This window comes from Chiloscyllium punctatum, unplaced genomic scaffold, assembly GCF_047496795.1.
Source record: "Chiloscyllium punctatum isolate Juve2018m unplaced genomic scaffold, sChiPun1.3 scaffold_546, whole genome shotgun sequence".
Lineage (NCBI taxonomy): Eukaryota > Metazoa > Chordata > Chondrichthyes > Orectolobiformes > Hemiscylliidae > Chiloscyllium > Chiloscyllium punctatum.
Genome location: NW_027310280.1, coordinates 81721 through 97604, shown reverse-complemented (window position 1 = coordinate 97604; position 15884 = coordinate 81721). Strand labels below are relative to the sequence as shown.

General features: G+C 54.9%; 1 protein-coding gene across 5 annotated transcripts in view; it reads right to left on the bottom strand.

The window, feature by feature from the left end:
* The window catches only part of LOC140473196 (adenylate cyclase type 2-like), a 106973-nt gene that overhangs the window by 15539 nt on the left and 75550 nt on the right, over window positions 1-15884 (bottom strand). For all 5 annotated transcript variants that reach the window (XM_072567577.1, XM_072567572.1, XM_072567576.1 and 2 more), the window contains exon 2: window positions 5165-5687. In XM_072567577.1, coding sequence (XP_072423678.1) covers window positions 5165-5419 — 255 coding nt within the window. In that variant the 5' untranslated portion in view covers window positions 5420-5687. The remainder of the gene's footprint in view (window positions 1-5164; window positions 5688-15884) is intronic.

The window sequence follows — 15884 nt, the reverse complement described above, 5'->3', positions numbered from 1 at the left end:
CTTACCCCTCAGGGCCTGTGTACAGGGATCGGGGGGTGGAGCAGACGTTAGGTACACTGTCCCCCCTCTCCCACCCCCCCCCTTACCCCTCAGGGCCCGTGTACAGGGATCGGGGGGTGGAGCAGACGTTAGGTACACTGTCCCCCCTCTCCCACACCCCCCCCTTACCCCTCAGGGCCCGTGTACAGGGATCGGGGGGTGGAGCAGACGTTAGGTACACTGTCCCGTCCCCCCCACACCCCCCCCTTACCCCTCAGGGTCCGTGTACAGGGATCGGGGGGTGGAGCAGACGTTAGGTACACTGTCCCCCCCCCCCCCCCACACCCCCCCCTTACCCCTCAGGGCCCGTGTACAGGGATCGGGGGGTGGAGCAGACGTTAGGTACACTGTCCCCCCCCACCCCCCACACCCCCCCCCTTACCCCTCAGGGTCCGTGTACAGGGATCGGGGGGTGGAGCAGACGTTAGGTACACTGTCCCCCCACCCCCCACACCCCCCCCTTACCCCTCAGGGTCCGTGTACAGGGATCGGGGGGTGGAGCAGACGTTAGGTACACTGTCCCCCCCCCCCCCCCACACCCCCCCCTTACCCCTCAGGGCCCATGTACAGGGATCGGGGGGTGGAGCAGACGTTAGGTACACTGTCCCGTCCCCCCCTCACCCCCCCCCTTACCCCTCAGGGCCCGTGTACAGGGATCGGGGGGTGGGGCAGACGTTAGGTACACTGTCCCCCCACCCCCCACACCCCCCCCTTACCCCTCAGGGTCCGTGTACAGGGATCGGGGGGTGGAGCAGACGTTAGGTACACTGTCCCCCCTCTCCCACCCCCCCCCTTACCCCTCAGGGTCTGTGTACAGGGATCGGGGGGTGGAGCAGACGTTAGGTACACTGTCCCCCCCTCCCCACCCACACCCCCCCCCTTACCCCTCAGGGCCTGTGTACAGGGATCGGGGGGTGGAGCAGACGTTAGGTACACTGTCCCCCCCCCCCCACACCCCCCCCTTACCCCTCAGGGCCTGTGTACAGGGATCGGGGGGTGGAGCAGACGTTAGGTACACTGTCCCCCCCCCCCACACCCCCCCCCTTACCCCTCAGGGCCTGTGTACAGGGATCGGGGGGTGGAGCAGACGTTAGGTACACTGTCCCCCCCCCCCACACCCCCCCCCTTACCCCTCAGGGCCTGTGTACAGGGATCGGGGGGTGGAGCAGACGTTAGGTACACTGTCCCCCCCCCCCCCCCACACCCCCCCCCTTACCCCTCAGGGTCCGTGTACAGGGATCGGGGTGGGAGCCAGGGTCGGGATCTGGAGCAGGGGTTAGACATAAACATCGGGATTTGGCCTGGTATTAAGCTTGGGTTCGGGATGGGATTCGGGATACTGATCAGAAGCAAGGATACGTTTTGGGATCTGGATCGGGAGCAGGGGTATGGATCGGAGGTGGAATTGGTATTGAGATTGGGATCGTAATCGGGATCCAGAGCAGGGAAAGGGATTGAGATAGGGTTCGGGATCGGGATTGGAACTGGGATTGGTTTGGTATAGGGATTGGGTTCGGGATTAGGACTGGAGCTGGGATTGCAACAGTGACTGGAATTGAGATTAGTGCTGAGATTGGGATCGGGAGAGGGATCGGGAGCAGGAATAGTGTTTGGGATTAGAATTGGGAGCAGGGATGTGGATTGGGATTGGGGCTGGTATTGGGATTTGGAGCAGGGATCAGACTAGAGATCGGGATCCGAATCCGGATGAGAACGGGGATTGGAATCATGGTTGGTGTCAGGATTAGAATTGGAGCCGAGATTGGAATCGTGGTTGGGATCGGAAGGGGATTGTGATCGGGATCGGGAACAGGGTTAGTAATAGAGATAAGGATCAGGATCAGGATCGGAACTGGTGTTGGGATTGTGATCTGGGTTGGGATTGAAGCTGGGATTGGGATCAGGACAGGGACCGTGATTGGGATGGGGAGCAGCGACATGGATTGGGATTGGGATAGGAGCCGCAATTGGGATCAGTAGCAGGGATAGGAATAGAGGTAGGGATCAGGATCAGGATTGGTAGTGGGATTAAATGGTGATTGGGTTTAGAGCTGGGATTGGGATCAGGATAGGGTTTGTGATCAGGATCGGGAGCTGGGATAGGGATAGGCATAGGGATCAGGATCAGGTTTCAAACTGGGATTGGGATTTGGATCAGGACTAGGAGTGCAACTGGGATTGGAATGGTGGTTGGGATTTGGGATTGGGAACTGGAATTGGAGCTGTGATTGGGTTTGGAATTGGGATGTGGATGGGGAGCTAGGATTGCGATGGAGTTTGGATCTGGGGTTGGGATTGGGGTCTGAATTAGGATGGGGAATGGGGGCAGGGATAGGGATTGTGAGTGGCACATGGATTGTGATTGGAGCTGGAATTGGTTTAGGGATGGGGATTAGTATATGGATTCGGTTTGGGATTGGGAGCTGGGATGGGAATGGATTAGTGATTGGGAGCTGGGATTGAGATAGTGATCAGGATGGGGATTGGGGTCTGAGATTGGGGGTTGGGATTGTGATAGCGATCGGAGTGGGGACTGGGAGCTGGGATAGGGACTGGAGCCGGGATAGGGATTGGCAGCTGGGATAGAGATTGGAATTGTGATTGGGATCAGGATAGGATCGGGTTTGGGATTGTGATGAGGATAGGGGGGAGGTTGGGGATAGGGATTGGAACTGTGATTGGGATAGGGATCAGATTTGGAGTTGGGCTATGAATTGGGTTGGGAACTGGGATTGGGATTGGGAGCTGGGATAGGGATTGGATCTGGGATTGTGATTGTGAGTTGGGATAGGGATTGAAAGCTGTGATAACGATTGGGACCTGGTATTGGGTTTTAGAACTGGGATCAGGATTGGATTGTGATAGGGATCAGGATTGAGATCCGAATAGAAATGGAAAATGGGTGAAGGGATAGGGATTATGACTGGGGGAAGATCGAGATAGGATAGGGATGTGGAGTGGGATTGGGATTGGGCTCAGGAGCAGGATTGGGATTGGAACTGGAACTGGGATTGAATTGGTGATTGGGATTGGGATTGGGAACGGGAACTGTAACTGGAATTGGAGCTGGGATTGGAATTGGGTGCCATTGGGGATTGGGAATTAGGATTGGGATTGGGTTTGGAGCTGGGAGTGGGATTAGGATTGGGTTTGGAATCAGGATGGGGAATGGGAGCAGAGTTAGGGAGTGTGACTGGGATGGGGATGAGGATTGGAGCTGGGATGGGAATGGGGTCGGGGGCTGGGATTGGTATTGGGATCTGGGACAGGGATTTGGAGTTGGAAACTGGGATTGGGAGCTGGGATTGGAATTTGGAATGGGATAGAGATTGGGATTGTGATAGGGATAGGATTGGGATCAGAATCAGGATGGGGAATGGGAGAAGGGATAGGGATTGTGATTGGAGCTGGGATTGACATCGGGATTGGTGCTGGGATGGGGATAGGGGTGTGGATTGGAATTGGGATTGAGACTGGGAGCTCGGATAAGGAGCTTGAATAGGGAATGTGGTAGGTATTGGGTGTTGGGATCTGGGACAGGGATTGGAGGCTAGTATTGGGATAATGATTGCAATGGGCATTGGAGCCAGGATTGGTAGCTGGGATAGGGATTGGAATTGTGATAAGGATTAAGATAGGGATAGGGACTGGGATTAGGTTTGGGATAGGGATTGAGATGGGAATAGGGACATAGATTTTGATTGTGATTAGGATAGGGATCAGGATTGAAGCTGGGATGGGGATGAGGATAGGGTTGGGAGCTGGGATTGGGATTGGGAGCTGTAACAGGGATTAAGATAGGGATTAGGATTGGGAGCTGGGATTAGGATTGGAGCTGGGATAATGAACAGGATTGCAATAAGGATTGGGACTGCAATAGAGATTGGGATAATGAATGGGAACGGTGATAGGGATTGGGTTTGGGATAGAGATCAGAAAATGGGATTGGGATTTGGGAAAGGGATTGGGAGCTGGGGTAAGGATTGTGAGCAGGAATTGCATTTTGGGATCGGGACCAGGAGTGGGATTGGGATTTGGGACAGGGATCAGCATTGGGATTGGGATAGGGATTGTGTTTGGGATCCTGACTGGAATAGGGATTGGGATGGGGATAGGGATAGGGATATAGATTGTGATTGTGATTGGGATAGCAATCAGGATTGGAGCTGGGATGGGGATAGGAATAAGGACAGGATTGGGAGTTTGGATTGGGATTAGGGGCTGTGACAGGGATTTGGATAGGGGTTAGGATTTTGAGCTGGGATTGGGATTGGAGCTGGAATAATGATCAGGATTGGGATATGGATTGGGGCTGGGACAGGGCATGGGATAACGATCAGGAGGTGGTGGGATTTGGAGCTGGGATTGGGTTTGGGTTTGGGATAGAGATCAGGAACTCGGATCGGGATTTGAGATAGGGATTGGAGCTGGAATAGGGATTGGGGTAGGGATCAGGATTGAGATAGGGATTGGGATCGGCATAGAGAGATCAAGAGTTGCGATTGGGATTCGGGAGAGGAATTGGAGCTGTGGAAAGGACCGCGATTTGGGATTGGGGTTTGGGACAGGGATTCGGATTGGTATCGGGATCGGGAGCTGGGATTGAGATTTGGGATAGGGATAAGGATCGGGATTTGGGATCGGGGTTGGAGCTGTGATCGGACTTAGACCAGGGGTTGGGATTTGAGATAGGGATTGGGATCTGGGATAGGGATTGGGAATTAGGATAGGAATTGGGATCTGGGGTAAGGCTCGGCAGCCGGGATTATGATTTGGGATAGGTTTCAGGATTGGCATAGGGATTGGGATAGGGGACAAGGGATTGGGAATTAGGATAGGAATTGGGATCTGGGGTAATGCTCGGCAGCCGGGATTATGATTTGGGATAGGTTTCAGGATTGGCATAGGGATTGGGATAGGGGACAAGGGATTGGGATTTGGGATAGGGATTGGGATTTGGGGTAGGGGATCGGGATTGGGATAGACTATGGCAATTGGGATTTGGGGTCGGGGATCAGGATTGGGAGAGACGTTGGCAACTGGGATTGGGATCTGGGATAGGGACTGAGAGCCGGGATCGGGATTGGGATTTGGGATAGGGATCGGGACCGGGGAGGGCGGTTACCTTGGCACTGATGAAGAAAATGGCAACGAGGGCACTGCAGATGCCAATGACCACCAGGAGGGCAGTCACAAAGAGCGGGTACTGCTGGCTATTACAGTAATACGTCTCGAAGAGGTAGCGTCCACTGCTCCGGCCTGTCCCATCCTCCTCCTTTCCCCGCTTCGCCTCCTTGCCCACCCCGCCGAGGGGACGGCCCCCACGGGCTGGCGTCCGGTCAGTGCAGCCCGGGGCGTCACCGCAGGCTCCAACGGTCATGGGGAGGCACAGGGGGATCCCAGTCGCAAAGAAGTGAAAGGGGTAGGGGCTTTCCTCCGGGGACGGGGGGGGGTGCTGGGTCACGCCAGTAGGGAGGTGGGAGTCGCCGGCAAGGCCATTCTGCCCCCCACTCCGGGCACCTCCTATCCCTCCATGGGGCTCAGGCCCCCTTCTCCGGATTTATCCGTCTCTCTCTCTCTCTCTCTCTGCCTCTCCCACCGTTCCGCTGCTATCTCCCGACGGGCCGAAGGGCGTCCTTCGGGCCTCCCTGAAAGACAAAACAACCGAGAGGAACACGTTAATACCCGCCCTGAGGGCCATCGGACGGGGACTGTCGCGGTTCAAGATGGCTGCACAACTCCGCCCCCGACATTCGTAGCGGTCCAAGATGGCGGCTCACCCCCTCCCTACCTTCATAGCGGTTCAAGATGGCAGCTCATCCCTCACCCTCATAACATTGCAAGATGGCAGCGCAATTCCCACCACCATTATAGCGTTCCAAGATGGCGGCAGAATTCCCCGTCTTTGTAGTGGTCCAAGATGGCAGCTCACGTCCCCCGCCAACTTTGTAACGGTTCAAGATGGCCGCACAATCCCCCCCCCCCCCGACCTTTGTAGTGGTCCAGGATGGCGGCTCACGTCCCGCACCCACCTTTGTAACGGTTCAAGATGGCCGCACAATCCCCCCTGACCTTTGTAGTGGTCCAGGTTGGCGGCTCACATCCCGCACCCACCTTTGTAACGGTTCAAGATGGCCGCACAATCCCTCCCGACCTTTGTAGTGGTCCAGGATGGTGGCTCACGTCCCCCCGACCTTTGTAACGGTTCAAGATGGCCGCACAATCCCCCCTGACCTTTGTAGTGGTCCAAGATGGCGGCTCACGTCCCCCCGACCTTTGTAACGGTTCAAGATGGCCGCACAATCCCCCCTGACCTTTGTAGTGATCCAGGATGGCGGCTCACGTCCCGCCCCCACCTTTGTAACGGTTCAAGATGGCCGCACAATCCCCCCTGACCTTTGTAGTGATCCAGGATGGCGGCTCACGTCCCGCCCCCACCTTTGTAACGGTTCAAGATGGCCGCACAATCCCCCCTGACCTTTGTAGTGGTCCAAGATGGCGGCTCACGTCCCGCCCCCACCTTTGTAACGGTTCAAGATGGCCGCACAATTCCCCCCCGACCTTTGTAGTGGTCCAAGATGGCTGCCCACCTCCACCTTCCGAAGGGAGAGGTAACGAGGGAGGGGGCCAGTGACCCCCAGGTCCATTGGATAAACTCCCCACACCCCCCACCGGCCCTGAACCTCTGATACATGTCACAGGAGGGTACCACTCGCCTATTGCCAACCCCCGCCCCCCCACACCCCCAACCTCCCCCCGGCTCTGTTTATATTCCCCCCTGTTAGTTCCAAGGCATTCCCGATATTCTGTTATCCTGGCGTTAGATCCTCCAAGGGAGAGAGAGAGTGGGGAGCGCAAGAAATGGGAACAGGCTGTTCGGCCCCTCCAGCCAGTCCTGCCCTCCTCGCCCCCGACAACAGGGGCACGTGACCTCCGACCTCACAAGCTGTTTATAAACGTGCTCGAACCGGGCCCTGCTCCTCAGTGTGTGTTGGGATCGAGGGTGGGGACGGGGAGAGAGTGAGAGTGTGTGTGTGTGAGAGAGAGAGAGAGAGAGAGAGTGTGTGTGAGAGAGGGAGGGACAGTGTGTGTGTGTGAGAGAGAGAGGGACAGTGTGTGTGAGAGAGAGAGAGAGAGGGACAGTGTGTGTGTGTGAGAGAGAGAGAGAGAGAGAGAGTGTGTGTGTGAGAGAGAGGGACAGTGTGTGTGTGTGAGAGAGAGAGGGACAGTGTGTGTGTGTGAGAGAGAGAGAGAGAGAGAGAGTGTGTGTGTGAGAGAGAGGGACAGTGTGTGTGAGAGAGAGGGACAATGTGTGTGAGAGAGAGAGAGAGAGGGACAGTGTGTGTGTGAGAGAGAGAGAGAGAGAGAGAGAGTGTGTGTGTGTGAGAGAGAGAGAGAGAGAGAGAGTGTGTGTGTGAGAGAGAGAGAGAGAGAGAGAGTGTGTGTGTGAGAGAGAGAGAGAGAGAGAGAGAGTGTGTGTGTGTGTGAGAGAGAGAGGGACAGTGTGTGTGAGAGAGAGGGACAGTGTGTGTGTGAGAGAGAGGGACAGTGTGTGTGTGTGAGTGAGAGAGGGACAGTGTGTGTGAGAGAGAGAGGGACAGTGTGTGTGTGAGAGAGAGAGAGGGACAGTGTGTGTGTGTGAGAGAGAGGGACAGTGTGTGTGAGAGAGAGAGAGAGGGACAATGTGTGTGTGTGAGAGAGAGGGACAGTGTGTGTGTGAGAGAGAGAGAGGGACAGTGTGTGTGAGAGAGAGAGAGGGACAGTGTGTGTGTGAGAGAGAGAGAGGGACAGTGTGTGTGTGAGAGAGAGAGGGACAGTGTGTGTGTGTGAGAGAGAGAGGGACAGTGTGTGTGTGTGAGAGAGAGAGAGGGACAGTGTGTGTGTGTGAGAGAGAGAGAGAGGGACAGTGTGTGTGTGAGAGAGAGAGGGACAGTGTGTGTGTGAGAGAGAGAGAGGGACAGTGTGTGTGTGAGAGAGAGAGGGACAGTGTGTGTGTGTGTGAGAGAGAGGGACAGTGTGTGTGTGAGAGAGAGAGAGGGACAGTGTGTGTGTGTGAGAGAGAGGGACAGTGTGTGTGAGAGAGAGAGGGACAGTGTGTGTGTGAGAGAGAGAGGGACAGTGTGTGTGAGAGAGAGGGACAGTGTGTGTGTGAGAGAGAGAGGGACAGTGTGTGTGTGTGAGAGAGAGGGAGGGACAGTGTGTGTGTGAGAGAGAGGGACAGTGTGTGTGTGTGAGTGAGAGGGACAGTGTGTGTGTGAGAGAGAGGGACAGTGTGTGTGTGTGAGTGAGAGGGACAGTGTGTGTGTGTGAGTGAGAGGGACAGTGTGTGTGTGAGAGAGAGGGACAGTGTGTGTGTGTGAGTGAGAGGGACAGTGTGTGTGTGAGAGAGAGGGACAGTGTGTGTGTGAGTGAGAGGGACAGTGTGTGTGTGTGAGAGAGAGAGGGACAGTGTGTGTGTGACAGAGAGGGACAGTGTGTGTGTGTGAGAGAGAGAGGGACAGTGTGTGTGTGAGAGAGAGAGAGGGACAGTGTGTGTGTGAGAGAGAGGGACAGTGTGTGTGTGAGAGAGAGAGAGGGACAGTGTGTGTGTGAGAGAGAGGGACAGTGTGTGTGTGTGAGAGAGAGGGACAGTGTGTGTGTGAGAGAGAGGGACAGTGTGTGTGTGAGAGAGAGGGACAGTGTGTGTGAGAGAGGGACAGTGTGTGTGTGTGAGAGAGAGAGGGACAGTGTGTGTGTGTGTGTGAGAGAGGGACAGTGTGTGTGTGTGAGAGAGAGGGACAGTGTGTGTGTGTGAGAGAGAGGGACAGTGTGTGTGTGAGAGAGAGGGACAGTGTGTGTGTGTGAGAGAGAGAGGGACAGTGTGTGTGTGTGTGTGAGAGAGGGACAGTGTGTGTGTGTGAGAGAGAGGGACAGTGTGTGTGTGTGTGTGAGAGAGGGACAGTGTGTGTGTGTGAGAGAGAGGGACAGTGTGTGTGTGTGAGAGAGAGGGACAGTGTGTGTGTGTGAGAGAGAGGGACAGTGTGTGTGTGTGAGAGAGGGACAGTGTGTGTGTGTGAGAGAGAGGGACAGTGTGTGTGTGTGAGAGAGAGGGACAGTGTGTGTGTGAGAGAGAGGGACAGTGTGTGTGTGTGAGAGAGAGAGAGGGACAGTGTGTGTGTGAGAGAGAGAGGGACAGTGTGTGTGTGAGAGAGAGAGGGACAGTGTGTGTGAGAGAGAGGGACAGTGTGTGTGTGAGAGAGAGAGGGACAGTGTGTGTGTGTGAGAGAGAGGGAGGGACAGTGTGTGTGTGAGAGAGAGGGACAGTGTGTGTGTGTGAGTGAGAGGGACAGTGTGTGTGTGAGAGAGAGGGACAGTGTGTGTGTGTGAGTGAGAGGGACAGTGTGTGTGTGTGAGAGAGAGGGACAGTGTGTGTGTGACAGAGAGGGACAGTGTGTGTGTGTGAGAGAGAGAGGGACGGTGTGTGTGTGAGAGAGAGAGGGACAGTGTGTGTGTGAGAGAGAGGGACAGTGTGTGTGTGAGAGAGAGAGAGGGACAGTGTGTGTGTGAGAGAGAGGGACAGTGTGTGTGTGTGAGAGAGAGGGACAGTGTGTGTGTGTGAGAGAGAGGGACAGTGTGTGTGTGAGAGAGAGAGGGACAGTGTGTGTGTGTGAGAGAGAGGGAGGGACAGTGTGTGTGTGAGAGAGAGGGACAGTGTGTGTGTGTGAGTGAGAGGGACAGTGTGTGTGTGAGAGAGAGGGACAGTGTGTGTGTGTGAGTGAGAGGGACAGTGTGTGTGTGAGAGAGAGGGACAGTGTGTGTGTGAGTGAGAGGGACAGTGTGTGTGTGTGAGAGAGAGGGACAGTGTGTGTGTGACAGAGAGGGACAGTGTGTGTGTGTGAGAGAGAGAGGGACAGTGTGTGTGTGAGAGAGAGAGAGGGACAGTGTGTGTGTGAGAGAGAGGGACAGTGTGTGTGTGAGAGAGAGAGAGGGACAGTGTGTGTGTGAGAGAGAGGGACAGTGTGTGTGTGTGAGAGAGAGGGACAGTGTGTGTGTGAGAGAGAGGGACAGTGTGTGTGTGAGAGAGAGGGACAGTGTGTGTGAGAGAGGGACAGTGTGTGTGTGTGAGAGAGAGAGGGACAGTGTGTGTGTGTGTGTGAGAGAGGGACAGTGTGTGTGTGTGAGAGAGAGGGACAGTGTGTGTGTGTGAGAGAGAGGGACAGTGTGTGTGTGAGAGAGAGGGACAGTGTGTGTGTGTGAGAGAGAGAGGGACAGTGTGTGTGTGTGTGTGAGAGAGGGACAGTGTGTGTGTGTGAGAGAGAGGGACAGTGTGTGTGTGTGTGTGAGAGAGGGACAGTGTGTGTGTGTGAGAGAGAGGGACAGTGTGTGTGTGTGAGAGAGAGGGACAGTGTGTGTGTGTGAGAGAGAGGGACAGTGTGTGTGTGTGAGAGAGGGACAGTGTGTGTGTGTGAGAGAGAGGGACAGTGTGTGTGTGTGAGAGAGAGGGACAGTGTGTGTGTGAGAGAGAGGGACAGTGTGTGTGTGTGAGAGAGAGAGGGACAGTGTGTGTGTGAGAGAGAGGGACAGTGTGTGTGTGTGTGAGAGAGAGAGGGACAGTGTGTGTGTGTGAGAGAGAGGAACAGTGTGTGTGTGTGAGAGAGAGGGACAGTGTGTGTGTGTGTGTGAGAGAGGGACAGTGTGTGTGTGTGAGAGAGAGGGACAGTGTGTGTGTGTGATAGAGAGGGACAGTGTGTGTGTGTGTGTGTGAGAGAGGGACAGTGTGTGTGTGTGAGAGAGAGGAACAGTGTGTGTGTGTGAGAGAGAGGGACAGTGTGTGTGTGTGTGTGAGAGAGGGACAGTGTGTGTGTGTGAGAGAGAGGGACAGTGTGTGTGTGTGATAGAGAGGGACAGTGTGTGTGTGTGTGTGAGAGAGGGACAGTGTGTGTGTGTGAGAGAGAGGGACAGTGTGTGTGTGAGAGAGAGAGAGGGACAGTGTGTGTGTGTGTGTGAGAGAGGGACAGTGTGTGTGTGTGAGAGAGAGAGGGACAGTGTGTGTGTGTGTGAGAGAGAGGGACAGTGTGTGTGTGTGAGAGAGAGGGACAGTGTGTGTGTGTGAGAGAGAGAGAGAGGGACAGTGTGTGTGTGTGTGTGTGAGAGAGAGAGAGAGGGACAGTGTGTGTGTGTGTGTGAGAGAGGGACAGTGTGTGTGTGTGAGAGAGAGAGGGACAGTGTGTGTGTGTGTGAGAGAGAGGGACAGTGTGTGTGTGTGAGAGAGAGGGACAGTGTGTGTGTGTGAGAGAGAGAGAGAGGGACAGTGTGTGTGTGTGTGTGAGAGAGGGACAGTGTGTGTGTGAGAGAGAGAGGGACAGTGTGTGTGTGTGAGAGAGAGAGAGAGGGACAGTGTGTGTGTGTGTGTGAGAGAGGGACAGTGTGTGTGTGAGAGAGAGGGACAGTGTGTGTGTGTGAGAGAGAGGGACAGTGTGTGTGTGAGAGAGAGGGACAGTGTGTGTGTGTGAGAGAGAGAGGGACAGTGTGTGTGTGTGTGTGAGAGAGGGACAGTGTGTGTGTGTGAGAGAGAGGGACAGTGTGTGTGTGTGAGAGAGAGAGGGACAGTGTGTGTGAGAGAGAGAGAGGGACAGTGTGTGTGTGTGTGTGAGAGAGGGACAGTGTGTGTGTGTGAGAGAGAGAGGGACAGTGTGTGTGTGTGTGAGAGAGAGGGACAGTGTGTGTGTGTGAGAGAGAGGGACAGTGTGTGTGTGTGAGAGAGAGAGAGAGGGACAGTGTGTGTGTGTGTGTGAGAGAGGGACAGTGTGTGTGTGAGAGAGAGAGGGACAGTGTGTGTGTGTGAGAGAGAGAGAGAGGGACAGTGTGTGTGTGTGTGTGAGAGAGGGACAGTGTGTGTGTGTGAGAGAGAGAGGGACAGTGTGTGTGTGTGAGAGAGAGAGAGAGGGACAGTGTGTGTGTGTGTGTGAGAGAGGGACAGTGTGTGTGTGTGAGAGAGAGAGGGACAGTGTGTGTGTGTGAGAGAGAGGGACAGTGTGTGTGTGTGAGAGAGGGACAGTGTGTGTGTGTGAGAGAGAGGGACAGTGTGTGTGTGTGAGAGAGAGGGACAGTGTGTGTGTGTGAGAGAGAGAGAGAGGGACAGTGTGTGTGTGTGTGTGAGAGAGGGACAGTGTGTGTGTGTGAGAGAGAGGGACAGTGTGTGTGTGTGAGAGAGGGACAGTGTGTGTGTGTGTGAGAGAGGGACAGTGTGTGTGTGTGAGAGAGAGGGACAGTGTGTGTGTGTGAGAGAGAGGGACAGTGTGAGTGTGTGAGAGAGAGAGAGAGGGACAGTGTGTGTGTGTGTGAGAGAGGGACAGTGTGTGTGAGAGAGAGAGGGACAGTGTGTGTATTTGTGAGAGAGGGACAGTGTGTGTGTGTGTGAGAGAGAGGGACAGTGTGTGTGTGTGAGAGAGAGAGAGGGACAGTGTGTGTGTGAGAGAGGGAGAGGGACAGTGTGTGTGTGAGAGAGAGAGAGAGGGACAGTGTGTGTGTGAGAGAGGGAGAGGGACAGTGTGTGTGAGAGAGAGAGGGACAGTGTGTGTGTGTGTGTGAGAGAGGGACAGTGTGTGTGAGAGAGAGAGGGACAGTGTGTGTATTTGTGAGAGAGGGACAGTGTGTGTGTGTGTGAGAGAGAGGGACAGTGTGTGTGTGTGAGAGGGACAGTGTGTGTGTGTGTGAGAGGGGCAGTGTGTGTGTGTGAGAGAGAGGGACAGTGTGTGTGTGAGAGAGAGAGAGGGACAGTGTGTGTGAGAGAGAGAGGGACAGTGTGTGTGTGTGAGAGAGAGGGACAGTGTGTGTGTGTGAGAGAGAGGGACAGTGTGTGTGTGAGAGAGAGGGACAGTGTGTGTGAGAGATAGAGGGACAGTGTGTGTGTGAGAGAGAGAGGGACAGTGTGTGTGTGAGAGAGAGAGGGACAGTGTGTGTGTGAGAGAGAGAGGGACAGTGTGTGTGTGAGAGAGGGACAGTGTGTGAGAGAGAGAGGGACAGTGTGTGTGTGAGAGAGAGGGACAGTGTGTGTGTGAGAGAGAGAGGTACAGTGTGTGTGTGAGAGAGAGAGGGACAGTGTGTGTGTGAGAGAGAGGGACAGTGTGTGTGTGAGAGAGAGAGGTACAGTGTGTGTGTGAGAGAGAGAGGGACAGTGTGTGTGAGAGAGAGGGACAGTGTGTGTGTGAGAGAGAGAGGGACAGTGTGTGTGTGAGAGAGAGAGGGACAGTGTGTGTGTGAGAGAGAGAGAGAGAGAGAGACAGTGTGTGTGTGTGAGAGAGGGACAGTGTGTGTGTGTGAGAGAGGGTCAGTGTGTGTGTGTGAGAGAGAGGGACAGTGTGTGTGTGAGAGAGAGAGGGACAGTGTGTGTGTGTGTGAGAGAGGGACAGTGTGTGTGAGAGAGGGACAGTGTGTGTGTGTGTGAGAGAGAGGGACAGTGTGTGTGTGTGAGAGAGAGAGAGGGACAGTGTGTGTGTGTGAGAGAGAGAGGGACAGTGTGTGTGTGTGAGAGAGAGGGAGAGAGAGACAGTGTGTGTGAGAGAGGGACAGTGTGTGTGTGTGAGAGAGGGTCAGTGTGTGTGTGTGAGAGAGAGGGACAGTGTGTGTGTGAGAGAGAGAGGGTCAGTGTGTGTGTGTGAGAGAGAGGGACAGTGTGTGTGTGAGAGAGAGAGGTACAGTGTGTGTGTGAGAGAGAGGGACAGTGTGTGTGTGTGAGAGAGAGAGAGGGACAGTGTGTGTGTGAGAGAGAGAGGGACAGTGTGTGTGTGAGAGAGAGAGGGACAGTGTGTGTGAGAGAGAGGGACAGTGTGTGTGTGAGAGAGAGAGGGACAGTGTGTGTGTGTGAGAGAGAGGGAGGGACAGTGTGTGTGTGAGAGAGAGGGACAGTGTGTGTGTGTGAGTGAGAGGGACAGTGTGTGTGTGAGAGAGAGGGACAGTGTGTGTGTGTGAGTGAGAGGGACAGTGTGTGTGTGTGAGAGAGAGGGACAGTGTGTGTGTGACAGAGAGGGACAGTGTGTGTGTGTGAGAGAGAGAGGGACGGTGTGTGTGTGAGAGAGAGAGGGACAGTGTGTGTGTGAGAGAGAGGGACAGTGTGTGTGTGAGAGAGAGAGAGGGACAGTGTGTGTGTGAGAGAGAGGGACAGTGTGTGTGTGTGAGAGAGAGGGACAGTGTGTGTGTGTGAGAGAGAGGGACAGTGTGTGTGTGAGAGAGAGAGGGACAGTGTGTGTGTGTGAGAGAGAGGGAGGGACAGTGTGTGTGTGAGAGAGAGGGACAGTGTGTGTGTGTGAGTGAGAGGGACAGTGTGTGTGTGAGAGAGAGGGACAGTGTGTGTGTGTGAGTGAGAGGGACAGTGTGTGTGTGAGAGAGAGGGACAGTGTGTGTGTGAGTGAGAGGGACAGTGTGTGTGTGTGAGAGAGAGGGACAGTGTGTGTGTGACAGAGAGGGACAGTGTGTGTGTGTGAGAGAGAGAGGGACAGTGTGTGTGTGAGAGAGAGAGAGGGACAGTGTGTGTGTGAGAGAGAGGGACAGTGTGTGTGTGAGAGAGAGAGAGGGACAGTGTGTGTGTGAGAGAGAGGGACAGTGTGTGTGTGTGAGAGAGAGGGACAGTGTGTGTGTGAGAGAGAGGGACAGTGTGTGTGTGAGAGAGAGGGACAGTGTGTGTGAGAGAGGGACAGTGTGTGTGTGTGAGAGAGAGAGGGACAGTGTGTGTGTGTGTGTGAGAGAGGGACAGTGTGTGTGTGTGAGAGAGAGGGACAGTGTGTGTGTGTGAGAGAGAGGGACAGTGTGTGTGTGAGAGAGAGGGACAGTGTGTGTGTGTGAGAGAGAGAGGGACAGTGTGTGTGTGTGTGTGAGAGAGGGACAGTGTGTGTGTGTGAGAGAGAGGGACAGTGTGTGTGTGTGTGTGAGAGAGGGACAGTGTGTGTGTGTGAGAGAGAGGGACAGTGTGTGTGTGTGAGAGAGAGGGACAGTGTGTGTGTGTGAGAGAGAGGGACAGTGTGTGTGTGTGAGAGAGGGACAGTGTGTGTGTGTGAGAGAGAGGGACAGTGTGTGTGTGTGAGAGAGAGGGACAGTGTGTGTGTGAGAGAGAGGGACAGTGTGTGTGTGTGAGAGAGAGAGGGACAGTGTGTGTGTGAGAGAGAGGGACAGTGTGTGTGTGTGTGAGAGAGAGAGGGACAGTGTGTGTGTGTGAGAGAGAGGAACAGTGTGTGTGTGTGAGAGAGAGGGACAGTGTGTGTGTGTGTGTGAGAGAGGGACAGTGTGTGTGTGTGAGAGAGAGGGACAGTGTGTGTGTGTGATAGAGAGGGACAGTGTGTGTGTGTGTGTGTGAGAGAGGGACAGTGTGTGTGTGTGAGAGAGAGGAACAGTGTGTGTGTGTGAGAGAGAGGGACAGTGTGTGTGTGTGTGTGAGAGAGGGACAGTGTGTGTGTGTGAGAGAGAGGGACAGTGTGTGTGTGTGATAGAGAGGGACAGTGTGTGTGTGTGTGTGAGAGAGGGACAGTGTGTGTGTGTGAGAGAGAGGGACAGTGTGTGTGTGAGAGAGAGAGAGGGACAGTGTGTGTGTGTGTGTGAGAGAGGGACAGTGTGTGTGTGTGAGAGAGAGAGGGACAGTGTGTGTGTGTGTGAGAGAGAGGGACAGTGTGTGTGTGTGAGAGAGAGGGACAGTGTGTGTGTGTGAGAGAGAGAGAGAGGGACAGTGTGTGTGTGTGTGTGTGAGAGAGAGAGAGAGGGACAGTGTGTGTGTGTGTGTGAGAGAGGGACAGTGTGTGTGTGTGAGAGAGAGAGGGACAGTGTGTGTGTGTGTGAGAGAGAGGGACAGTGTGTGTGTGTGAGAGAGAGGGACAGTG